We start from the raw sequence: 27,215 nt of genomic DNA, 5'->3' as shown, positions 1-27,215 counted from the left end.
AACCCTTTGTATTCAAACAGCAAAGTTCTGACTTAGTTTTGCTCCACGTTACAAGATATTGTTGTCTCTCTCACAATCTTGAACTCTAAATGTTGATATCTGTTCATTTTTTTTCTCCTTTCTAGGTGCCATCTTCTTCGCTTAAGGCGAGGGAGACTTCAATGCAGGTTGATTATCGAAATCACCAACAGATTCCTCTTTGTACCTTGTTCTGTGCCTCAAGAACTCTTTAAGCGTTATTTTCTTATGGACGTAATTATCAATGAGTAAAACCTTCTCGATGCTTGACATCCTTGTGATGCGTCTGTCCACACTATTCTTTTCCCTTGGAAGACTCTTTTCGATGCTTCAAGCTGGGAGCAGCTTATGTGTTGTCACATGGTTCCCGAATTTCAGCTGGCATTGCAAGAGTTGCAGATAAACCCGGCAGACCAAATGATTATTCCCGGAGGAGGGGAGCTTTCAGCAAACAAGAGGATTGAAATCCAGTTCAAGCGTGGTTTAGATATGACAAGGGGCAAGGGAGAACATAAGTTATCTCAAGGCACAAGAGCAGATCTAGGCAGTTCAAAAGCCGTGTTAAGAAGCATGCTCAGATGGACGGATGAGTTTATCATCTTAAACAAAATTTATCAGTTTTTAAGATGAATAAGGGAAGGAGAACTTTAATGTTTCTTCAAAATTCATATACTATTTGTCCAAGTTGGAAAAACAATATCTGGCAATGGGAATATAGATATATGTCTACATAAAATGCATATCAAATACGTCAAACAAATACGATTTGGCATGTTTTTGAACCTCTGAAAGAAAGTGACAAATCTTGTTTTGCCATCTCAAGTTTCTCCTCTTCTTGCTGACAAAACGATGGCCCAAACAAGATTTTAGCAACCTTTAAGCACCGAGCATTTCTCAAGATATATTTCACCAGATCTATCTCTTCTTGTGATCCACATACACCACTGTCCACTTGAAAGTTTCAAGACTTGCCAATAAACATGTAGGCACACAATCCAGTTGATTCTGCCAGGAAACCGGTGCATCCACTCTAGAAGATGTATGATCCTAAAATTGAAAAAAAAATAAAGAGTTATGTCTTAAATATTACAGTAAATTATAACACCAAAAGGATAGATCTATCGAAGAAACTTACTTCATTCAGATAGATCTCAAGGTCTCGTAACAAAGGAGAATCTTTGAGTAACCGGACAAGTAATTTTGACCAATTTGGACCACATGAACATAGCTTTAGATGCTGAAGCTGGTCAAATACAATACCCTCATGATATAAAGCCTGCACATAATAACAAAGGCTTCAGCATCACACTACAAGAATTTGTTTAATTTTTGACCACTAAATAGGAAAGAAAATGGTCAGGAACAAGCATTTTTGTCCAAATTCTAACCTTCTAAAGTCGTCAAAAATCGTCCGTCAGAAATCAAATTTGGTTAGAAGGTGGTCAAAAATTCTTGACCATATAAATGGTCAGTAATGTAGTCAGAAATTTCGTCATAAACTGGTCACAACATTTTTGACCATTTCCTGACGTGTTACTAACCTATTTTATTGACGAATTGCTGACCACTGTTTTCTTTCGACATTATAACAATTTATAACAATTTTATTTATTAATCAACAAGATTGTATTTAATATAACTAAATAACTAAATCAAATAAATTTTATAATGAAAACATGAATAATTAACAACAAAATAGTCTTAGCATAATACTTAAATAAAGTTTTAACACAACGTTAAGAAAAAAAGTTACAATTAGTCATTACTAAAGTTTTAACCACAAAACTAGATTTTGACCCGTGCAACCGCACGGGTGTTTGTTTTCACTTTTCTATACATAAATTATTGTTTTAGAACATAAGTGGTATATATTTTTAATGTTAATCATATACTTAAATACTTATATAACTATTTCAAATACAATAATTTTATAATTACATGTTATAATTAATTAATTGTTTAAACTTTATGTATTTGCCACTTCTTATTATATATTTATCTTATTGTATTTGCATTTAGTTATTAAGCAAATTAATATATTCATAAAAAAATATATTAAAAAAAAAATTATATTTAATTTATGCTAAATTCTGACCCGTATTTCAAAACTGGATTTCTTTTTACCAATATTTTTATACTTATTCATTTTAGATAATTTATTACTGTATATATAAAAGTGTAAGATATGTTAATTTTTAGACATTATTATATAGTTTTTTAATTTTAAGTCGTTCTACCATCATATTATATTTTAAATAAATAGTTTATATTTATGAAAATAAAATTTATAAATTTATCAATTGAATATGATTTTATAATATTTATTTTAGTATAATAATTATATTTTAACATGATCATGACTATAAAAGTAGATAAAATAGGATATAATTTATTTATTTTCATTTTTAAACGATAACTTAAAATACATTAAGTTATTATTTAAATATTACACAGATTTATTAGAATTTTTAAAATATAATATATAAATATATATTATATTTAAAATGAAAATCTATTATGAGTAAAGTAGTTACAAAGATTTTATATTATTAACTTTAAAGAAATACATGTTAATTTTTATACATGTATTATATAGTTTGATAATGTTAACCCATGTTACTAACATATTTGATTTTATTTTTGAACATAAATATTTTATAATTACGAAAATAAAATATATAAATATATAAATTTAATATAATTTTATTATATTTAGATCAATATAATAATTTTAATTTAATATGATTGATTATGATTATATAATAACTAAAATATTATAGATTTTTTATTTTTCATTTTATATAACTGAATATATTAATGTATAATAATATTTTAAACTAATTTTGAAATTAGTGAAAATATTTAAATACTTCAAAAATGAAGATCTTGTAAAAATCTTGTAAAACAGATTTGTTAGAATTTTAAAATAAATATATTTATATTTAAAATGAAAAGATATCAAAAGATACTATGATTAAAATATTTTTAAAATTATATTTATTATTAGTCTGAATTAAAATATAGTATGAATTTCTATGAATAGATCCATTAGGTCCATTTTAAAAAAAAATCACACATGAATCAAGATTGTGACTTCTGTTTTAATATATAAGATGGAAGCATAATAATGAACCATTACGTTTTCACATCGGGAGGTAGATGATTATAACTTCATGTTTTCACGCTTTCTTGATTTCTTCTTTTCCTCTGAATCACTTTCTTCTTCAGAGTCATCGCTGTAGCTAGACTTCTTAAATTCTTCTATTGCTTATACAACTCCAGGTCTGCAATATAAAAAAGGTTCACTAGATAAGATCCCAACATTTTTATTTTGTAAAACAAAGTTTTTTTCAAAAAAGTTGTAACCTGTTCATTCCTTCTTCGTCAGGAAGAGTCTCATCTCTAGTCTCACGAAGCTCGTCTTCATCCAATGCAATGGCTTGCAAGATCGCGTAGTGTCTCTGTAAAGCTGTAACAAAGAGAGACTTTCAGCAGCTCAGAACAACTAATAGAATCAAATACTAGTGGTGAGTTGAGCATACCGGGATTAGCAAATTTGCAAACGGAAAAGTCTAGTGGTGTGTCGAATTTGATGGTATCTGTGTGACGTTGATATTGGCCGGGTTTAGTTGTGAGAAGTGCTTTGGTTGAGAGAAGTAAGTCTCAAATACTTGAAAGGAATCAACATAACTTGGTGTTTCATCACCAATCGGCTTTTGTTGAAGAAAACGCAGAAATTCCTCTCGAGTAGGCATTCTTTGAGAATCGGCGGCGTTGAGATAAAAAGATAAATTTAGAAAAAGTAAGGATTAGGTTAAAGACAATCTGACTTTATTAAACAAACCACTAACGACATCGTTTCTATTATTGTTTGATCTTTTTTAGATTTTATAAATATAAGTGGACTTGCGTTTTGATCAAATTGTGACCACTTTTCTGACCATATTGTAGTCGCCAATATTTGGTCACAATTTTTTGACCATTTTCTAATAAAAAAAAATCGTCAGTAATTTCTATCCACTTTTTGTCCACATTTTTTAATCGTCAAAAAATGGTCCGAATGTGGTCAAAAATTGTTTTGATCATTTAAGTGGTAAAAAAATTGGTCAAAACTTGTCATGTTTTCTTGTAGTGTCAATAAAACCTGGTTTGGTGTTCTAAAATGAGGTAGATAGATAGATAGATGGGAACTTGTTACCTCCTCATCAGCATTGACTCTAATGCATAATGAAAGCCTCTTAACAGATCTGATCGATCTAACAAACTTGTTGATATCAGGGTATGTCGATTCAATATCTGCCTCCTCCAACTTAGGCGTATCTTCAAAATAGTACGAGTAATTACTATTATCATCACGTGCATATTCTTCTAAATAATCCAGAATTTTGAAATACATCAAAGAAGGAGTGTTTATCACAAGCCCTTCAAAATGATATCCTCTAGATATCTTTAGGGTTAGTCTCTGCAGGGACGGGACAATTACACTCAATGTAAATGGACTATTATTGTCTTCATCATTACGTTCCAGAACTAGATCCTCAAGAACAGGGCAATGAGAAAGAAGTTGGTGAAGAGATTTTTCATTTGAGTAGACCATACATCCAAGGATCAAAAATTTCAGGGAGGGGAGATAAACCATACGAGGAACATTCACGAAAATAGGGCCTGTAAGTTCCAAGATCACCAGCGATTTACAGGTAAACAAATTACTCGGTAATCTAGCAAATTTATAAGGCATAGATACAAGTGTGACACTTAACTCACGGACGCATCTAGTCACTGCAATTAAAACCAACTTCTCGATACTGTAGGCTCGGTATGATCTGCCGTATACGTCAAAGTTGAGACGTAATCTTTCTATGACTGGAGCTTTATGTAATGGCAGACTCAAATCAATAAAGGAGTATAATTTGTAGCGTTCTCCCGGCGAGTATTCGCTATCATCGTACTCAAGTTTAGGCAACCACATCCAAAGAAACTCCCATCGCTTAGATAAAATACTTGTGCTTACGGCAACTTTCGTTGGAAGAAACGTTAGTACCTTCAAGAGCAAGTCATCAGGTAATTGACTGATCTTGTCGTCCATATCTTCACAAAGATCTCCAAGGTTCTCTTATCGTTCAGAGAATACGAGAGTTAGGTTTTGTCCGGTGAATAGGCAACAAGCAAGAGCAGACGCAGACTAATATAATAGATAGAGGAACGGAAGAAAAATCTTAAAATCGTCTTCACCAGGGCCGGATGTAATATATTTAGGTCAGAAAATGTATTTAGGCCTTCAATTATTATATACTAGGTGTTTTGCCCGCACATGCGGGTATAATAATCTTACTATCTTAGGAATACTCATTATTTTATATCTTATTAATCCAAAAATCAGCATTATAAACTAATATTTAATTATAAACTGTTTAATATCTTAGTTTTTTAATTTTATAATAAAAATATTGTTTTCAGATAGCAACACAATATATATAATAATTCTCTTCATTTTTAAATATATTTTCACAATTTTATTATATTAGTTTATACCTAATTATTTAATATAACATATATACTTAATATTAAATAAATAAAATGCGTGTTTTATTATATATAAAATTCATTACGGATTTTGTGAAAAATAATAAATACTCAGTTAAAAAATAATAATAAGTCAATGACCTATATAAAAGTTTAAAACCTAATAAAATATGACAAATAAAAAACAATTAATATAACATATAGATTTAAATATTATTAAATCAAAATTAATTTTTAATTATATATAAAATTCATTACGGATATTGTTTTAATTAATAAATTAGTGATTCAGCTAAAAATTATTAATAAATCAGTGACTAAGCTAAAACATAAATAAAAACATGACAAATAAACAAAGTTGACTAAAATCATGGAAAACATGACAAATAAGCCAAATCAAATAATTATATATCTAATTACATATTTTATAGTTATATTATTTAAATTAATAAATTATGGACTCAACTAAAAACTATTAATAAATTAATGACTCAGCTTAAACATAATTAAAACATGACAAATAAGCAAAATTACCTAAAATCATGGAAATCATGACAAATAAGTTAAATCACTTCATAAATAATAGTATAGATTCTTATTAAAATTAAGGAAAATTTCCTTGGGATATTTTAACTTAATTATTTTGAGGGATGAAAATATAAAAGTCTAAATTAATAAATTAGGTTTCTTTTAAATTAATGACACTAGATTATTATGAAAAATAGATCTTTAGTTCTGTAGTTTATTATTCACATATTATCATTTAAATTATATTTTAAGATCTGTATTCAACAAGTAAAATTTATATTTCTTTTGTAAAGTTTAGAAGGATATTGATAAATAATATGTATAATATCTTCATAAAATTTTGGAAATTTTTCATAAATTCTTAAATGTGAATTCATGAAAACTTTCTGAGGTGTTATTGGTTTATATATTTTGATTGATTTAGAAACTCATATAGTATTTATAAATCCAAGTAAATTATGCAAATCCGAGAGGTTTTTCCTAGGATTTGAGTCTTTGTATTTTTAACTAAAAAATCCAAACAAATCCATTCAAATTCCACTTTCAAATCAGTTGATTTCAGTTTTCCAGTTTAGGAATAAGACAACTTCTTCGTCGTTCCAATCGAACCATGATGAATCACTTTGTAAGAAGCTTGAAGAAGTTATCCCACTTTCATAGGAGTTGGAAGTGGTGGTGAATTATCAGGAAGTGGAAACAATCTCATAGGAGTTGGGAAGAAGAAGTTATCCCATTTTCAAATCAGGTTATTCCAGTTTTCCTGTTTGGGAATAAGACAACTTCTTCGCCGTTCCAATCGAACCAGGATGAAACACTTTGTAAGAAGCTTGATATGGATACATAAAGTGGTGGAAAATGACCAGGAAGTTGAAAAAACCTCATAGGAGTTGGGAAGAAAAAGTTATCTCACTTTCAAATCAGTTGATTCCAGTTTCCCAGTTTGGGAATAAGACAACTTCTTCGTCGTTTATTAGTAAATCCGTACGATTGAATAACACTTGATTTGATATAGAATTTATGAATCATTAAACCAATAACACATGATTTTAATACAGATTTGAAAATCACAGAACCAATTCACTAGATTTAGTTCAGATTTTCAAATCTATTAAAATACAACAACCAATAACCCCTATAAATATATATATATATATATATATATATATATATATATATATATATATATATTTATGAATACATTACTGAATTTGAATTATTAACAATTTTTAAATATGTATAACGTCTTCCTAAAGTTTTTTTTAAGACCTTCATGATTTTGATATCTAAATTTTATAAAGATATTATACATATATAAAAGCATCTTTGTAAATTTTCAAAATATATTATACATTAAATAATATTTTTTAATATTCATATAAATTAAATTCACGAAAATGTCATACACATTTTTGAAGAACTTCCAAAATATACAAACAAGTTACATTCAAGAAATTGATTTACACATTTATGAAGACATTGCTAAATTCAGAAAAATTTTTTTTACAAATTCAAGAAGATATCATATAAGTTCAGGTACGTGTTCGGTGGCTTTAGTTTTTTGCTATCCCTTGGTTTGTTTTCTTTGGCTTCTGCGGTTAGGAGGAGCCAGGCTTTGGCAAGCCCTACCAATTTCTACCGAGCCCGTGAGTCCTTAACAAGGAATCTTAGTGCGAGCTGTAATAAAGTGCGACCATTTCGTTTCTCCTTCTGTACCTTGCTAGTCGGGTTTAGGTTAGGTACCGTACTTATCTCATTCCTCATTTGGTGTGTTTTGTTTCTTTAGCTTGTTTGTGCTTCTTCTGCTACTAGTCTCATCACTTGTAAAAAGCGATGTGTTATTGTATATAATTTATGTCCTCAATTTTGTTTGTAAGTTGGCTGATACATGTTCTAAGCCTTGTCAATTATTTTTTTTTTCTGTGTGATACCCATAATTAAGGCCATTACAACCTAAAGAGCAATGAGTGAGGCGCCAGCTGGAGCTTCGAATGATGAGAAATGACTGACATGTAATCTCCCTCTGGATCTGCCACGACCGGCTTTAGTGGTGGAAGCTCCCTCTGTCTACCATACAAGGGGGCTATTGGTGCACTCCTCCGAGAGTGTTTGTTGATTATCAGGTACCGTTTGCTTTTCCACGAACTCTAAATACATCAATATCATGTAGCTTCAACTTGATACTCTTTACTTTCGTTGCAGGATGAAGTAATTATTCCTCATTTGGACCCTGGAATTGTTCCGTAGACTGTAGATCCAGATGCAACTGACTCAGAAGAGAGGGGTTAAAGGATTCCAAAGAGACCTGTCAAAATTAGTCCTTGGAAATTCGCACATCAGTATACAAGGTTAACCCAATTAAATCACTTTGTATCTCTAGCTAGTTATGTACAAAGTGCAGGCGTTTCATTGATGCTTCAAATCTCTCACTCCAAAGTTGAGTAAGGAATATCTTATTACTCCATACTAGGTAAACACCCGTGCTACGCTGCGGGAATTGTTTCCATATTTTTTATCAAAATATTTTCAATTTGATAATTGTTATTTGTTTAAATTTAAAATTATTAACATTTGAAGATTTATTTAGTACCAACATGTTTAAATTTAAAGTTATTAACATCTTTAGGTAGTCTTTAATTTGTCTCATGTGGACATTGGCGATCAGACTTCTGATTGGTACAAGTCAAAATTGTAACGACCTGACCCGGTGTTTTTTTTTTTCTAAATCCTGTTTGTTTGGTTCAATTAATAATTTTAGAACCCAAACCAATTATTTAATCTTTCTTAAGCCGTGTAAGTATTTATATTGACGTAAGTACCTCTTTCTCTAAAACATGCGTCACCTTTCCCATCCCCTCTCCTTTTATTTGACGTTGTAACTGTACCGATATGGAGAGGAGTGTTGCGATCGTCACCATCTCTTGTCTCAATCATCAACTGCACTTCTCACCACAATCGCTCGACGTCAGAGTTATCACAGTCCACCGGAAAGCTGCGCTGTCACTGCGGAGTCCATGATTCTATCGCCACTCTTGTCGTCATGTTGTTCAGTCGTGTGCCAAGAGGAAGGTGGATCTCCAAAGAGATGCGATCTGTCATTGCTCTTCACCACCGTGAGTTAAGCACAACAGAAGCTCACAGCCATGTCATCAGCCACACCCTTTCCGACGGAGCCACCATCATCAACCGTGAGCCTTGTCGTGAGGTGAAGTGCCCTTTATCCGGTTACTTATGCTGCAAGTAATAGTTATAAACCCTAAATATAATTATTTCTTTATTGTATATATATATTTCATGTATTTTTTTTTATTTCCGGTCTGTGTGACATTGATGAGAAATCGAGATCTACGGCTAAACCCAAAATATTGCAGGAAGAATCTACTTGGCTACGATGGAGCTATGGGTTTGTCCGAGATTGGTTTGATATTAACAAAATCGCTTATTGAACAAATGTTTATGCTTATGTGTAGTTTACTAAAACTTATGTGTATAAATGAAATGTTTTGATTGGTTTTCTACTTTTTTTCATTAATTGACACGGCAGTCTCACAGGCTTCTAAACATCTGATGTGTCATTCCCTCGAGAGAACCTTGTGCTATTATTGTGTTGATTCATCCCTTATCTTTTTATAATTTTTTCGCAAAACGATCCGCATATTTTACTTTATATCAAAATAAAATAATATTTTTTTTATTTTTACCTGAACAGAATATATTGAACTGAAATATATATATACATAAGTAAGGAGTTTTGGTAAAAATTAATAATAAGCAAAAGATAATATATTAAGAATAATTTAAAAAAAACAACTAAAGGAATTCTGCATGATCCTCGTTTCTTTTTACGAGTTTCCACTTTCTAATGTTATAGCTATCAAAATGACATTAAAAGAAAATTTAATTTATTTAACAAACAAAAAAAACTTTTTCCAGCCGTGACTTTTAAAAAACTTTGACCCTCTCGATGGACACACATAATTTTGTCTTTGAGACGATGTTTTAAAAGAGACAAAAAAATTTTATGAAGGCCACATTTTTTTAAAATGCTTTAAGCCACCTAATTGTTTGGCACGACACTGAGTGGCAGTTACAATTTACGTAAATGTTAGGAAATTTAAATTCCATATATTGTACACTAAGTTTTGTAATCATCTTATTATTAATATAGTAAGTGTTTTGTGGACTTAATAAGCACACAAAAAATTGTAGAAATTATATTATCAATTCAAAGCTATTAAAATAAATTATTCTTATTCTTTTGAAATATTTAATAATAAATTTAATATTAATTTTTTTATATATGATAAACTTTTTTCTATTTTAATAAAATATCTTTTACTACGTAAAGTTTTTGAAAACAGTCATATATACATAAAACTATATACATAGATTTATATTTATTTTAAAAAGATTATGATGTAAATATTTTTGAATAACATTGTATAGAATTCTTTTAGATAATGATGATTATGAAATTAATAATTTTTTAAAAAATTATGGGTAATTATATATATTAACAAATCTAATTTAATTATTTATTAAAGTAAATAAAGACTTCAAAGGCATTAATTTTAACGTGAGAGCAAAACAACAATTGGCATAATATTATAATATTTTTAAATATTTTGGCAACTCTTTTCAGAAATTATCACAATGAGTGATTTTGACTATCTAAAGAAATGTATTTTAAAAGATAGATGATTCATTTTTTCTTATGTGATATATATATATATATAAAATAAAATATAGTTGATTAAATATTACTAAACCAAATATAATATAAATAGGGTTTTAGTGATTTAAACCCCCAACTATTTTTAAATCAGATTGAAAACTCCAACTAAACTTCATGTTTTTAAACCTCCAACTATTAACCCGTTAATGTCGTTAACCTTCGATCAACAAAATCGTCTTATATGAACGGAGATCCGTTAAAATGAAATGCCGCGTTTCATTTAGTTACAGAAACAACACGAGATGCTTAAAATCCCTTGGATTTTAGCGATTTAAACCCCTAACTATTTTTAGATTGGATGGAAAACTTTCAACTAAAACTTTTTGTTTTGAACCCTCAACTATTGAAACGTTATTGTATGTAATCCTCCATCAATGGTGCCGTCTATTCTGAACAGAGACCCATTAAATTGAATGTGACGTTTCATTTAAGCACGTAGATGTTTAAAAATAACACGAAGGGTGCAAAAACGACGTGATTTTTTGAATCCGATTTTAAAATCCCCTCATGCGACATAACTCCCAGAAATCCTCGACTCAAAAATCCCCAAATCAGTAACCCTAATTGCAAAAAGACTTCTGATCTGAGAGTTTTGACTAATAGTATAGATTATTTCGAAATTCACATCTTCTTTTTCTGATCTTGTAATATATGTTTTCAAGCGTCATTGAGCATATTATATTATATTTTCATTTAAAATCTGATTAGTACACTAATATGTCAATATACTATAATTTTTTGAATATACATATATATATATATATATATATATTTGTTTCAGATATAAGTTTCAAGAAAAACTGAATAAACAAATATATTTACGTGTATTTAAAACTGATCAGAAACTGAAAAATATAATGCTAAAAATTGGAAAAAAATTCCTTATTTTTTACTTCAACAAATAATGTATATGTTTCCTTAATTTAAAAGATTTTTTTTCTTACTTCCATATTTTCGTAATTGTAAAAGATAATTTCCTTGTTTTTTTCAACAAATAATGTATATGTTTCCTTATTTTAAAAGATTTGTTTCTTACTTCCATGTTTTCTTGGATAACAAATTCGAATTTACTTGTTATAACAGCTAAAATCGAAAATTTTTAAATATTCTTATATTCATCATTTCCCAAAATCTTTCCACTACTTTACTATATAAGCCATATCTTGCCTCTCTCTGCTCGGACACCACCACCTTTGAAGAGTATCTCTCAACTAAAAAAAAAAGTCTTTTTTCTAAACTTATAGTTGCAACAACAAAATGATGATACCAAGTTATGATCCAAACGATACAGAGGCTGGTCTCCAGCTTCTTGAGGATCTAACCACAAATGCTGATGCCATTCAACAACAAGTTCTCCACCAAATACTCTCTCAAAATTCAGAAACCGAATATCTCAGGTCGTTTCTTGATGGAGAATCTTGCAATATTCAAGAAAATTTCAAGAACAAAGCCCCTGTGGTAAATTATGAAGACATAAAGCCCTTCATCCAACGAATCTCTGATGGAGACTCATCCGATATCCTCTCTGCTCAACCCATCACTGAGCTTCTCACAAGGTAATTAAATGACTTTCTGAATATGTTATCTATATAAATACAAAGAAGATATTAATTACACACATGATGTTATCCTTATATGTCACCACCATATTATGTTATCCTTGAAACCTTAGAACAAAAACTTATTATTTACAAATCTTTTTTTTCATCTTACCACCATATATATGTTTACACAATAATTTTAACAAGTCAGTTTTTTTGTTTGAGTACTTTTTTATTACGGATTTAAGCTTTTCAATATTTAAAAATCATGCTAGCAATAAATACCAAAATGAAAATAAACTAAAAGTCTATCCATATATATTTCTACATGATCTTAATTAACAATGTAACACAAAGAACGGTTAGATATTTTTATGTGGTTTTACATTACATTCCTATATAACTAGATAATAGTTAGGGATCCGCGCTTCTAAAATGTGAGATTATTTTTATTTTTATTTTGCATAAAAGATATTATTATAAATTAATTTTATTTTTATTTATGGTATTCATGAAAATTGTATATAAAATAGTACTTAATTTAACAACTTAACCCGTTTTATAAATTTTTGTATGGTGAATACTATCATTTGGCTTAATATTAGATATATATATATATATATATATATATATATATAGATATACGAACAATATAAATAGGGAAAATTTTATGTTTACAACTTTCATAATATCACTTTTCATCTTTACCACCAATAAAGGAACATTTTAAAAAATGTCTTCTTCATTAAGTGACAAAAGACTCTTATACCTTTGTTATATATATTATAATAAATCATTATTTTAATAAATAAAAAATAAAAATATTTTTTATGTTTAAATAAAAAAAAATTTCTTTATTTCTTTTCAAAAAATATTATTTATTTAAAATATTTATTTATTTATGGCAATTTCTCATATAAATATTTATTTATTTAAAATAAAAATAAAGAATTTTAGTCTATAATTTTATTTTAGTTTCTTTACGAACAGATTTTTTTATTTATAAGAATACAGAGTCAAATAATTTTTATAATATTATGTACAAAATAAATAAATATATCTAAAATTAAATTAAAAGTATATGAAAAAGATATGCAATATTCTTGTTTGGTTTATTTTTTAATTAATTAATCAATCATTTTCTTACAAATATACTCTTGATATATTTCATGCTGGCAAAAAATATTAATGTCTTAACATATTATTCTATTAAGATAAATTTCCATGGATGGTACACTAAAAAATATCACATTAAAGAGTTTAGATAACTATTTAGCATGTACAGTAAAAACTGTATAAATTAATAATTTTGGGACTATGATATTTTATTATTTTATATACAAAAATAATTTTATTTCACAATATATATATATATATATAAATATTATTTAAACTTTATATAGTTTAATTTATTTATAATTTAATTAGAATATTTGATGCATTTTATGTATGTTAAAAATGTATGATACCCTCTAAATTCGTTAATATGTAATTAGATAAAATAACACCAAAATATTGAATAAAAATTAGAGATGAAATTTATTTTGAATACAAATTAAAAATAAAATCCTTTGTTTATGTTATAATAAAATTTATATATGTGGTAATTATTAGTTTATGATTTTAATGGGACCATATATTTAGTTAAGAGTTTTCTACTTAAATATCATTATCTTATTGTTTATCGAATTATGTCATATTTATATCGGTCTGATTTGAAACCGGATAAATTTATTAATTTATGCTGTTTATTAATTTATTGAGTATTAGTTTATAAAATTTCTGTTTTATATAAAATTAGGGAAATCTCTAAAGTTCTTGGTTATTGGATAAAATATATGATGCAGCTCGGGAACTTCGGGTGGAAAACCAAAATTGATGCCTTCTACAGCTGAAGAGTTGGATAGAAAGACATTTTTCTACAATATGCTTGTGCCCGTCATGAATAAGTAATATTACTACTTTCTCAATTTAAACCAAATCTCCTTACAAAAATCATAAACATTGTAGTTCTAATGGATTAAATGTGGGTTCATTTGTAGGTTTGTGAATGGGCTTGATGAAGGAAAAGGAATGTACCTTTTGTTCATAAAACCAGAGATCAAGACTCCTTCTGGTCTACAGGCACGTCCTGTGTTAACCAGTTACTACAAAAGTGAACAATTCAAGAACAGGCCTTTCAACAAGTACAATGTCATCACTAGCCCTAACGATGCCATTCTTTGTGAAGACAGCCAGCAAAGCATGTACTGTCAGCTTCTTTGCGGTTTATTCCAGCGATCTGATGTCCTAAGACTCGGTGCTATCTTCGCTTCCGCCTTTCTTCGAGCGGTCAAGTTCTTGGAGAATCATTTCACCGAACTGTGTGCTGACATTAGAACCGGTACTGTCGCTAGCTGGATCACTGACTCGGGCTGTAGAGACTCGGTTTTGTCAATCCTTAACGGTCCTAACCAAGAACTGGCTGATGAGATCGAGGCTTTGTTCAATGCGAAGTCGCGGGAAGGAATCTTGAAAAGGATTTGGCCTAAGACGAAGTATATTGAGGTGATTGTGACCGGATCGATGGCTCAGTATATTCCGAAACTCGAGTTTTATAGCGGAGGTTTGCCTTTGGTTTCGGTTATGTATGCTTCCTCTGAGTGTTTCTTTGGTCTCAACATCAATCCTCTGTGTAAGCCATCCGATGTTTCTTACACACTTCTTCCTAACATGGCTTACTTTGAGTTCTTGCCTGTTGATGATAAGTCTCATGAAGAGACTCACCTTGAATCGCGTTCTACGGATGATGTTTCCCTTACGGACAAAGACCGTATTGTCGATCTTGTCAGTGTGGAAATTGGACGGTACTATGAACTCATCATCACAACATTCGCAGGTCAGTTATCTCTTGACATTTTTGGTTCGTTCCGGTTTAGTTAGGGTTTGAAAAACGTACACCAAACCAACAATTTGCATTTGGCTCAGTTCGTATTAAATTCATTTTTAAAAACATAGTAGAAACATAAATAAACACATTAATGTTATTTTGATTAATATTACATCTGGTTGGTAAAATTAAATGTATTTTGTATATATTTTAAATAAATATATAAATCTATAATATGGAGCAATGTTTTATTTTCAACACACCTTAATGTGTTTGGAAAAATATTAATTACAGTTTGATATAAGAGAAGGTTTAGGCGTTTAGCAAGGATTCACCTAAACGTTGTACTAAGAATATTTTTTATATTTTTTGAAACTACAACTAATTTTGAAAATGTTTTAATTTTTCACGTTCAGTTTATTTGGGTGTCTAAATGTCCAGCCCTAATTATTTCACGTAATGAGAGTAACGTGTGACACAAGTAGTCTTGGGATCTTTCCTAAACAGGTTTATACAGATACAGAGTTGGAGATATCCTAAAGGTGACAGGTTTCCACAACAAGGCACCCCAATTCAGTTTCGTGGAGCGAAGAAACGTTGTGTTAAGCATCGACACAGACAAAACCAGCGAAGAAGATCTCATGAAGGCAGTGACACAAGCCAAACTCAACCATCTCCAAGGTCTCTTGCTCACCGAGTACACGAGCTATGCGGACACGTCATCAATCCCAGGGCATTACGTGCTCTTCTGGGAGCTGAAGCCACGTTACGACAATGACCCACCAAAGCTAGACAAGAAGATGATGGAGGACTGTTGCTCTGAGGTGGAGGATTGTCTGGATTACGTGTACAGGAGGTGCAGGAACAAAGATAGATCAATAGGGGCTTTGGAGATAAGAGTGGTGAGTTTGGGTACTTTTGATGCCTTAATGGACTTTAGCATCTCACAAGGATCTTCAGTGAATCAGTACAAGACACCAAGATGTGTTAAATCTGGAGGAGCTCTTCAGATTCTTGATTCCAGAGTTATTGGGAGGTTCTTTACCAAGAGAGTTCCTCAGTGGGAGCCACTTGGTTTAGATTCATAGCTTTACTCTCTTCTCCTTACTAAGTGAATCTTGCGCTGCGCAATGGTTGTTGTCGTTCTTTTTGTTTTTTTGTTTTGTTGAACACAAATCGTTCTTTTTGTTTACACAAGTTTTAAGAGGATTTGAGAATCCTCCAGTGCAACTAGAAAGTAGAGAGCTTGAATAATGATATAGCTCAAAGTTATGAACAAAAACTACGGTGAACCTTAAAATTCACTTCTCCTTCTAGGACCAATCAAAGTGTCACGTAGATAATTAATTAAAAATATTAAATTTATTTAAAAGTAATTAAAAAAGAATAATGCTAATTTTAACAACGCTGACGCCGACAGCTAAACCGTAAACCCAAAATCTTAAATTCTCAACTCTAAACCTTAAACCGTAAATCTTAAACCCAAACTCTATACCCTAAACTCAAATCTTAAACCCTAAACCCAAATTGTATACTCTAAACTCAAATCTTAGACCTTAAAACCAAACCGTAAACCTTAAATCCAAATCATATACCCTAAACCAAATCCTAGACCCTAAATCCAAGTTGTATACCTTAAACCCAAATCTTAGACTTAAAATCTAAACCGTAAACGCTAAGCCCACATCTTAGACTTAAAACCCAAACCGTAAACGCTAAACCCAAACCCTAAACCTAGACGCTATAAGGTTTGGAGTCTAGGATTTAGGTTTAGGATATATGGTTTGGGTTTAGAGTTTGTGGTTTGGGTTTAGGGTTTACAGTTGGGTTTAAGGTATACAATTTGGATTTAAGGTCTATGATTTGGGTTTAGGGTTTGGGTTTAGAATTTAAGGTTTAGAGTTTATAAATTAAGATTTAGGATTTACGCTTTAGCTGGCGGCATCATCGTCGTTAAAATTGACGTTATTCTTTTTTTTAGTTATTTTTAAATAAATTTAATATTTTTTAATTAATTATCTACGTGTCACTTTGATTGGTCCTGAAAACAGAAGTGAATTTAAAGGTTGAACATAAGTTTTGTTCCAAAGTTATTCATTTAAGAATTTCAAAAGTTATGAAAAACCCGCAAGACAAATGATATTTTTATTTTATTTTTCCTAAAATATATTTATTTTTATTTTAGTAATTCAATGCTGGATAAATAAAGTTCACCAACAACATTATTTCCTAGCTAATAGAAATAGAGTTATAAGAAGAAGTCAATCAACTTATTCAGTTTTGCTTTCTTTATTCTGAAGCTTTATAATATCTCTCTCTTGATTCTCTTTTTTTCGTAACTATTCAAATCTTCCTAGGAAGAGATCCCTGCCAAGGCGTACATTTGATCGGTTTAATCTTGAGAACTCAACAAATTGTCTTTCTCATGATTGATCCAACATGAACGAGAGATGCGAGATTGTTAGCTAGGGGTTTAGTGGGTCGATTTTGTGATTGTAAGGGTCATTTTGATGTTCTCAACAGTGGCGGACGTACGTGCCCCCGGTTCATTTTTTGTTTTCTTTAACCAATTATATGCAAATGCTTTCTAACTAACTCAAATTATATGATAGCGCCCCCAGCTTATTCAATTTCTAAGGTAGTACCCCCAGCTATAAATCCTCTTAGATCCGCCAAAGGTTCTCAACATAAAAATTAGTATCAGAGCTCAGGGTCACGGTAACATTTTGAGGTGGATAAATAATAAATGTAATCGTAGATGAGATTTATCTTTCTTTGTAGAATAGAAATATACTGCCATAGATTGATGTCTTTTATGAGATTAACCAGGAAGTTCTACGGAAGAATACGAATTCCAGCATCATTTAGTCCCGAGTCAAAGAGATCAACTGATAAGAAAAGACAATTGACGAACCAACTGATTTTGAAATGAGATAACTTTAGACAAAATCTTCTTATCAAAGTCTTTACCATACTGAGGTTATCTGTAACCTCAAGAAATTAATTGGAACTTGACATCTTGGTGAAATGACACAGAAAGAGTGTTGGTTGACATGGTTCCTTGGAATTTGACTCGTGCATATTCAAAAGTGTGAAATCTGGTATGTTTCTGTTGTGTTACACATGAAGATGAAGATGATGTGTACCACATCTACGTGGACAGAAAGAACTATTAAGCGTGTGATGTAGGGAGTTCTTATTAGTTCATCTTGAACGTGATTAACGAACTAGAAGATAGTCATATCACAAACTGGAAGATGTGGTGATGCTATTTTTTAGGAAAAGGTATATTGCACTATAAGAAACATTGAAATCATATATATCATAGCTTAGACTTAGGGAAAAAGTTAAATTTTTGGCATAGTATTCTCATGGAGACATAAAAAGGTTTTGGAGTTTCAGAGGTGAGTGAACTGGAAACGTGATCAACTGGTATTGTCACGCAAAAGGGTAGAATAATAATTGGTTTGTTTCAAGCCGTGTGTAACGTTCAGTAATTCAGATTAAATAAATGTGTAAGATTATTTAACTGATTCTTAATAATAAGAGACACATGGCTTCTAATCCCTTGTGTTCTTCCTGGTTTTGCTTAGTATAAACTTTTCATTTGGTATCATAGCAGGTTGCCACTTGGATTTCCTATCCACATACATGTTGAGGTCCTATGGAAGTCTTTGAAACCATGAGAGAACTCGTAATTCTACTGAGCCCCTACATGTTGGATGAAGACAATTTGGTCATTGGAAGGCTTGTCTGAGACATATAATCCGTGGATTAGACGAAGATGCTTGGAAAGTGGTTTAACTCAGATGGACTGCACCCACCATTCACATGGAAGTTGATAGGTCTCAGAATTTACCACTATTAGGATATATTGTAGGCCATATTTAGAGTCTTTATTATGTACTTTGCGTCTGTTTTAGATCATTTACAAGTTTAGGTGTGTTTTGGAGTACATCGAAGATTATGGAGTAAAATGGAGCTTGAAGAGAAGACAACTTGTAGTTTTGCAGAGATGAGAGTCGAGATATGATGTGAGCGTCGATCAACGCTAGTGCGGTTTGACAAAACCGGAGAAACTTTCAAGAAACCCATGAATGTGTTAAACCTATATATATATCTCTATTTTACAGCCACTATTTAGTTTAAGTTTTTTTAGAGAGGTTTTTGGAGAGAATATCAGACCTCTTTTGGAGATTGATTAAACCTCCAATATTTCTTACATTTTCTTATTTCATATTATGATTTATGTTTCTACTATAATATCTGAGTAATTCACTTGTTAGATCTAGAGATTTTCTAAGATTTTGATGTATTTGTTATTTGATAGATATGATACGGTAATTATTTTTAATTGAGAAAAAAATAAATACTAAATAAATTGTGACCACTAAAAATGTATTCAGCAATAATCAGATTTTATAATATGAAAACAGAAGTTTTTATAAATGTTTCATGTCATGCACGTAAAATAGATAATATATATGTGAATGTAACTATATATATATTAGATTTTAACCCGCGCTTTCAAAGTGCGAGATTTTTTTCTTATTTTAAATAGACAAGTATTTTTTAGTTATAAGATTATGTGTTTAATAGTATAGATACATTTTTGTTTTTGTATCTTAAAAATATTCATAGATGTTATAAATTATTCAAAAAATTGTAAATTTATCCTCATATAGTTAATTTTGAAGAGTTAAACTTTTTTATAATTTTAGTGGATTATTTTTTAATTTACCTAACTACTATTTTGTGAAAATATTCATATAGCTCCCCTCTAGTTTTTAATATTTTATTAAACTTAAACCTATACAAAGATCAATATTTATCTTCATATTTAATTAACAACCAAAAATATGTTTTGTCCAAAAAAAAAATTGTTATGTCTTATAAAAAAGGCATCACCAATATTTAGGGAATCTAGTTCAGCATATTCAAAAATATATACTTGATAGATATTATGAATCAAAATATAGTTATTGATCCAAATATTTGCGGATATCAATTTAATGATGAAAAATTCGGTGTGATTATTTTGGAAACGTATATAATATATTTTATACTTTCTGATCATGTTTTAAATGAAGTTTAGATTGTTTCCAAAGTTAATATCTATCTTTACTACTCCCTCTCTGTTTCCGAAAGTAAGATTTTCTAGAGTTTTCATGTTTATTAAGAATATAATAAATGTTTACAATTGAATTTACAATTTATTTTTCAATACACTTTCCAATAACTATTCACCAATAAAATTTAATAATTTCAAATATTCACAATTAATATTTCTCAAAAGTATAAAAAATTTATTTTTGTAGAAGAAGAATAAAATCTAAAAAATCTTAATTTCAGGAACGGATGAAATATTAACTTAAACCTAGAAGAATATTCGTAGTCTTTATATACTATTATATATTGTGTTTTCTCTATATTTTATCATACAAATCATTTATTCTCCTTGTATTAGATATTTTAGTTATCTATTAAAAAAATAATGGATTTAGATGAGAAACTTAAAATAATATCCATTTAGAGTATAATTTGCAAAAAAAAAAACTATATGCATTACAATATACAGTTTTGATATATGATGTGAACGCATACACATACAGGATAGCACGTACAGTACGCATTTGTAAGTCTTGAAAATTTTAAGGGCAACTCCCACCTGAGACCTGACCCAGCTTAGTACTTTTGCTTTTGTTTCGCTCTCATTATTATTTTTTTCGGTGGGAGAAAGACCATGCCGTGTCAAAGGGGCCACACCCACCTGACCCAACTCGGTAAATATAATCCATGCAAAACGCAAAAGCTTAGATTTGCAATCTCATGGGTGAGCAGTGACTTGATTCTGTAGATATCTTTGCTATAAAAGAAATCATTAGAATAAATATTTAGTAACCTATATTCCTAATCGAAAAGTAATTTATCTGTACTAAAGTAGAGATTTTTCTCTTTCTTAGTGAAAAGGGAGTTTACTGACACATGTCCTTATATATTTTCCATGAGAACTCACAGCTTTGTTAAATCAACAAATTATCGATGGATGTTAGGCTTTTGGGGTCTGAATTTGTTTCTAAACTCCCCAAGTACTAATACTCACTACTCTCTCACAAAAAAAAAAACACCTTTGTTTATACCTATAGTGAATGTAGCTCAGACTATAATCTACCACCTTAACTAGAGCTATTAACTCTACTAGGTCCGTTTCCGCGCTACGCGCGGATTACATATTATAAATTTATTTATTAATTTTAGTTAAAATTAAAAGAATTTGCAGATAGAAAAAATATTGAATGTTTTTTCTTATAACTTTTCTTTTGACAACCGTTTTTTCTTATAACATCCCTAAAGTATATAAGTTAGAATAAATATTTTCAGCTAAATTACTTCATTTTCAACCAATCAAGTGAAAATAATGCTAGGCTTATTTACTCCAAAAAGAATAATTGTAGGGTAATATTTTCTCTATTTAAAACAAAACAAAACTTTACTTTTAATTTTATTTTTAGTTTTCTCCTTTTCTATATTTCTTTCTCCCCTTCATTATTCAGAATTTATATCATTTAGAGTCGTTACTCGTTGTCTTAAGTTGACTTATGTGATAATAAAATGACTCTTCTTTAACTTTCTTCACCTCGTAACCTGTTACACACTAATAATACACAGTCATTACTCATTATTATAAGCATAAATAGTTATTGATCAAGTTATGAGACCTCATCGTCATCTTTTTCTTCTTTGGGAGAAATCAGTTGGATTTTGCAGCTGTCATAGTTGGATTCAGTGGAAGGTTGAGTGTCAATAGGACTATAGGAGAGTTCAATAGCAGCCACTAAGATTTTAACTCCATATGTAAACTGATCTCATCTGATAACATTAAAGTATCTTTATATATGTATCATGATGGCTAATGCTAAAAAAAACATATAGCTATACAATGAAGAAAAAAAAAGTACTTTTCCAAATCATATATTTCGTTCTCAAAAAGAACGGTAATAATCGTAGTTAAAACTATGCTTTTGTAGAGGCAATCTTCAACAAATCATGTAGCTGCGCAAGAATACCCTTCCTGAATTTACCTTTGTTCAGACTCTTCGTACCAAATTCTACTGTAAATATTTCACAAACCGGTATGCGATCTGAACACCGGGATTCTCTTGGAGTATTAAGAAACAGGGTCCCAATCATATTCTTTCCGTTACTTTGCTAGATTTGAAATTTCTAAAATCAATTTTTTTTCTCATAACAGTACCAAGCAACTTTATAAGAAGCTAATGAATCAATGTAGACTAAGAACTGCAACACAGTATAAGAGAACATGTTTTCCAAAGATTCTGCAAAGCTATACCACTACTGATATTACCTTGAATTTGCAGGACTAATTTCAAAACAGAAAAGAGAACGTGAAAGGACATGAATGACAACGGGATTGTTGGAGATGATCGTTTAAGCCATCAGAACAAAAAAATCAACTGAAAATATTCATATTTGCAACAGCTCAATATGAACAATTATAGGGATGATAACTGTAATAAGAAAATCAGAAGAAATTAATTTAATTATAATATTAGACATTAGATTATAGAGATACCTTAGACTCTAGCATCTTCAAATTTCTGGTGTGGACTGAGCTTTTCTTACTTACACAAATTTAGTCTTTATTGGTCGAGCCATCTGTAATAGACTTCTCAGATCAGTGTTTCTAAGCTAAGACATCTATCAAGATGATGTCAATATAACAACAAACATGATGCATCCAGGAAAAAGGTAATCAAACCTCAATGAAAGCCGAACTTAAGAAACTGGTGTAGCATGCATCTTCTTCGGGTGCCAACTCTATAAACGTATGTGATTAAAAATATCTAACCACACACAGAAGTGCATCTTCTTCAGAGGATCATAGTCGTAAGGTATATGTACACCATCTGCAAAATAAAATAAAAACTCATTTTAGGCGTTAAAATAAAACCCAGAAATACATCATTGTAACCAAACCTTCTTCTACACTGCCTTGTGCTTTTCGCAGTGAACTTAGAAGCAATGTTCGCACAACTGAAATCAATGTAAGGATCATCAAAGCCTCCTCCTTTTTCCAAATAATCTTGTTTTCATCTAAATTTGTACATGCGACCACATAGCATTTCTTTGACCAACGTAGCTCACTAGACTATGCATTCATGACAAAGAAATGAGACTTATGGAAGTTCAAAAGAAATTATTTTGTACGTCTCTTACGATCTTCCATTCTCAAGATCGATTCACTGTTACATACATTTTTTTTAATTCAAACCGTCTTACCAGGACAGTCTTGGTCACCACTCTGAGTTGCAAATTGACTATTCGGGGTCTAATCTCCATCTAGTGATGGTCTACACTCCCCGTTAGACATATCTCCTTTTTGTTTGTCAGAGACCTTTCTATGTCCAGTTCTGCTCATATCTCCTTCACTCTCAGATACACGTATGACAGAATTGGAATCTGCTCACCAAATGAATCAAATATATTTGATGTTGCAACAGAAAATATCAGTTTTAAAATGCAAATGGTTGTTCCAAAAAAAAAAAAAAATGCAAATGGTGAAACTAACTATATGAGAAACATCACATACCATGAATCACAAAGAAGCGATCCAGAGACCGTTATGACTGAATATCTTCTGACCTAGACCAGTTATCCAGGATCTCCTCTGTGGTAAGAAGAGATGACAACAACATTAGGAGATGAGTGGAGAAAACACAAAAAAATTCAATACTTTGAAAATCAAAACATAAGTATAGAGGAGTATACTGAATAGAGATCCATCTTTCGCCCTAAGACACATATGGGAACATATCCATCCGAGGATAAACAGTCTTTGAGTTTTATTATCCTTTACCATCGCTATCTTGAGTTCCATCAGCTAGACGATCTAAATGATTGTTAAATTTCGTTAACAAACCAGCAAATTTTTTATTTTTTAAGGAAGCCAAGAGATGTTAACTTTTCAAGAACAAAGAGAAGAAAGCTTACACACGTTCACATCTACCGAGCTGATTAACCACATCAACGAACGCCTTGTTACATTGTAGTATCCAAAGCATGCGATGTTAAATGTTACTTACACTGAGCTCCTCTTTCGATGAGATGATTAATTAACATACTGAGCCTGTGTATAAATACAGAAAACATATACGCTAAAGAAACAAAACCTGTGAGTTTGGACTTATGGACTTGGATCGTCATTGGCTTATATAGAATAAGAGAGTGGATTCATATCGTCGGTTTGTATGTTTTGAAGGAGTTATAATGGCTGAACTGATGAAAGAGGGTGAAGAAACGATTCATAATCGCCGATTGAATTGTAGGTTTTTTTCTTTTCGTTGGATGACATGGATTTTAAAGCTGAGATGTCAATTTAATTGGCCATGAATTTTTTGCCTATGTGGCATAGCTAGCTGATGACCCTCAAGTCCTTTTAGTATTGTATAGATTATATATTTTGAAAATAAAGTAGAGTTTTGAAGTCATTACGGTAGAATAGAGGAATGTGCATACATATAAATATATATTCACACAGTTGGTATATTGCATAAATTAAATATATGGATATTAGCTTCCTCTTCAACTTTTTTAAAGAGTAACATATATAGATCGTAGATATAGAGTTGAGTATTGTATAAATATGGTAGACACTAGACAGAGACCCAAAAGCTTGCCTAAAAGAAAAATAACCCCCACACAATTAAAAAAAAAAACAAATCATAACATAGAGGGCCATCAATGTGATGTACTACTTGACTTCTAGACTGCTAATTGTTTGCCTAAATTTTGGCTTATTTATTTGTGTAAGATATTTTAAATTCAACGGCTAAAATAAGTTACAATCAACCCAATTAATTATAGGATTTTTAATGCAAAAACTCTTCAATTAAGTTTATTTCGGATAAAAACCCCTCTTCAACTTTTTTAAAGAGTAACATATATAGATCGTAGATATAGAGTTGAGTATTGTATAAATATGGTAGACACTAGACAGAGACCCAAAAGCTTGCCTAAAAGAAAAATAACCCCCACACAATTAAAAAAAAAACAAATCATAACATAGAGGGCCATCAATGTGATGTACTACTTGACTTCTAGACTGCTAATTGTTTGCCTAAATTTTGGCTTATTTATTTGTGTAAGATATTTTAAATTCAACGGCTAAAATAAGTTACAATCAACCCAATTAATTATAGGATTTTTAATGCAAAAACTCTTCAATTAAGTTTATTTCGGATAAAAACCCCTCAATTAAAGATTTACCGTACAAACCCTTCCCTTCCCTCCCCCCCCCCACAAATAATCTTTTTTAATGAATCATCCCCTCCGTCTATAGCACCATTAAAAGATGTGTGCTTGCCGTTATGTCTAACACGCAGCGATTCATTTATGATGAAAACGTCACAGCTTTTTTGTATCTCTTCTTCATCTCTTTATTTGGTATCATTTGGTCAGACTATTGTTTCGTAAGGTGTGTTGTTCGTGGATATGTCGTTAGTTGTTGGTCAAACCAGAAATTGGAACATTTGTTTTAACTAAATTATTAGAATACACAAATAGAAAAATTCCAATATAAACATGGTTCACTACACAAGGATTACATAGTTTACTGCAAAAGAAAGTTCATATGACCTTAAGTCAGGACAAAATGAAACAGCAGCAAAATATTTATAAATTCAAGTTTAAATATATGAATAGACTTCTCGAAAAGTGTTTTCATAGACTTCTCAAGAAGTATATTCCTAGACTTTTTGAGAAGTTTTTTCAGGGTTATAACCGTAAAATTTTCTACAGTTTTATTTCTTTTAATCATAAAAAATTTTGTTTTGTTTAATCATAAAAGAACAGTTGTAATTTTATCGTCCTTTAAGACCACCTCCATTGGTTAGAGTCCTTAATGGATTCTTAAAATTAATTTAATAGCTAATTATGTACTTTATGAAGTTTAAAACTCATATTAATGTAATTAGTTGTGTGAAGGTCCAATGGAAGAATCCCTACGAGGTTTTTAACTTTTTTTTTTTTGAAATTAAATTTAAATATTACAAAACTTATAAATTATTGGATTTTATAACATTTAAACAAATATGGCATAAAACATATGAAAAATAGAAATACAAATTTATATAACGAATTTAACATTCCGGTGAGCTTCATATGTTCAATGAAGTTAACATTCCGAGACAAGTTGGAGAAGACATACAACAAATCTGCAAGTTCAGTAACAAACAAGAGTCACAATTGTGTAACAAAAGATCAAGAATGTCATTAGAGTCTCAACTAACCATTTTGTAACAAAAAACATAATGTATTGTCTTATCACGGACTCAAAGAATTCGAATTTTCACCTTGATTTCATAGACGGTTTTGGAGAAAGAGAGCAACTAATGTATAGTGTTTTCATATGTTTTTAGCTATTAATTTTGATCAATTTTAATGTTTAGAAGTTGCATTTAGGTGTCATTAGATGTTGCATTTGTACATATTTCATAAAGAGAGGGCTGGAAAACACAATTTGAAGTTTTAGGACAGTTTTGAGGACTTTTCTATAACAAACAGAAGTTTTTGGGGTCAAACCGTAATTTGTTAAAAACTCAAGGATCAAAGATCCAAATCAGCAGAAATCAGACATGGCTGAACGAGAGTTGCAGAACGCTCTTGGAAACCCAGATTCGTCGATCCATCACGCACGACCATTTCATGAAGATCAACAACAACGAGGAACGACGACAAATTTTTTGAGAAAGAAAACAAAAAGCATGACCAAGAGAGGCGACCAATACCAAGAGGGCACGTATAGGTTCTTATCAATTCCAAAAGCCCTATTTTAGGGAGCGGTTCCTCTTGTTTTATCCTTTATTTATTTATTTTTTTTGTTTTTTAGAACCTTTTTTAAGAATATCAGATATTTTGCATTTGATTGAATTTAAAATTTAGATTTGCATTCAAATTCATTTTGGATTATTTTTGGAAACTGCCC

The 27,215-nt window shown here is 30.4% G+C and overlaps 2 protein-coding genes across 2 annotated transcripts; one reads left to right on the top strand and one right to left on the bottom strand.

The window, feature by feature from the left end:
• Positions 1 to 3,134: 3,134 nt before the first annotated feature.
• LOC103847623 (putative F-box/LRR-repeat protein At4g15060) lies at positions 3,135 to 5,554 on the bottom strand. Its single transcript, XM_033277816.1, has 3 exons — positions 3,561 to 5,554; positions 3,385 to 3,487; positions 3,135 to 3,302 (listed from the first exon to the last, which is right to left on the bottom strand). The coding sequence occupies exon 1, from the start codon at positions 5,102 to 5,104 to the stop codon at positions 4,085 to 4,087; it is 1,020 nt and encodes a 339-aa protein (XP_033133707.1). The 5' UTR covers positions 5,105 to 5,554; the 3' UTR covers positions 3,135 to 3,302; positions 3,385 to 3,487; positions 3,561 to 4,084.
• Positions 5,555 to 7,251: 1,697 nt separating this feature from the next.
• LOC117127445 (indole-3-acetic acid-amido synthetase GH3.17) lies at positions 7,252 to 26,413 on the top strand. The gene is made up of 4 exons (XM_033277810.1): positions 7,252 to 12,357; positions 14,190 to 14,291; positions 14,385 to 15,220; positions 15,719 to 26,413. The coding sequence occupies exons 1-4, from the start codon at positions 12,059 to 12,061 to the stop codon at positions 16,297 to 16,299; spliced, it is 1,818 nt and encodes a 605-aa protein (XP_033133701.1). The 5' UTR covers positions 7,252 to 12,058; the 3' UTR covers positions 16,300 to 26,413.
• Positions 26,414 to 27,215: the final 802 nt, after the last annotated feature.

This window comes from Brassica rapa, chromosome A08 (genome assembly GCF_000309985.2).
Source record: "Brassica rapa cultivar Chiifu-401-42 chromosome A08, CAAS_Brap_v3.01, whole genome shotgun sequence".
Taxonomy (NCBI): Eukaryota; Viridiplantae; Streptophyta; class Magnoliopsida; order Brassicales; family Brassicaceae; genus Brassica; species Brassica rapa.
This window is presented reverse-complemented; position numbering and strand designations above follow the sequence as displayed.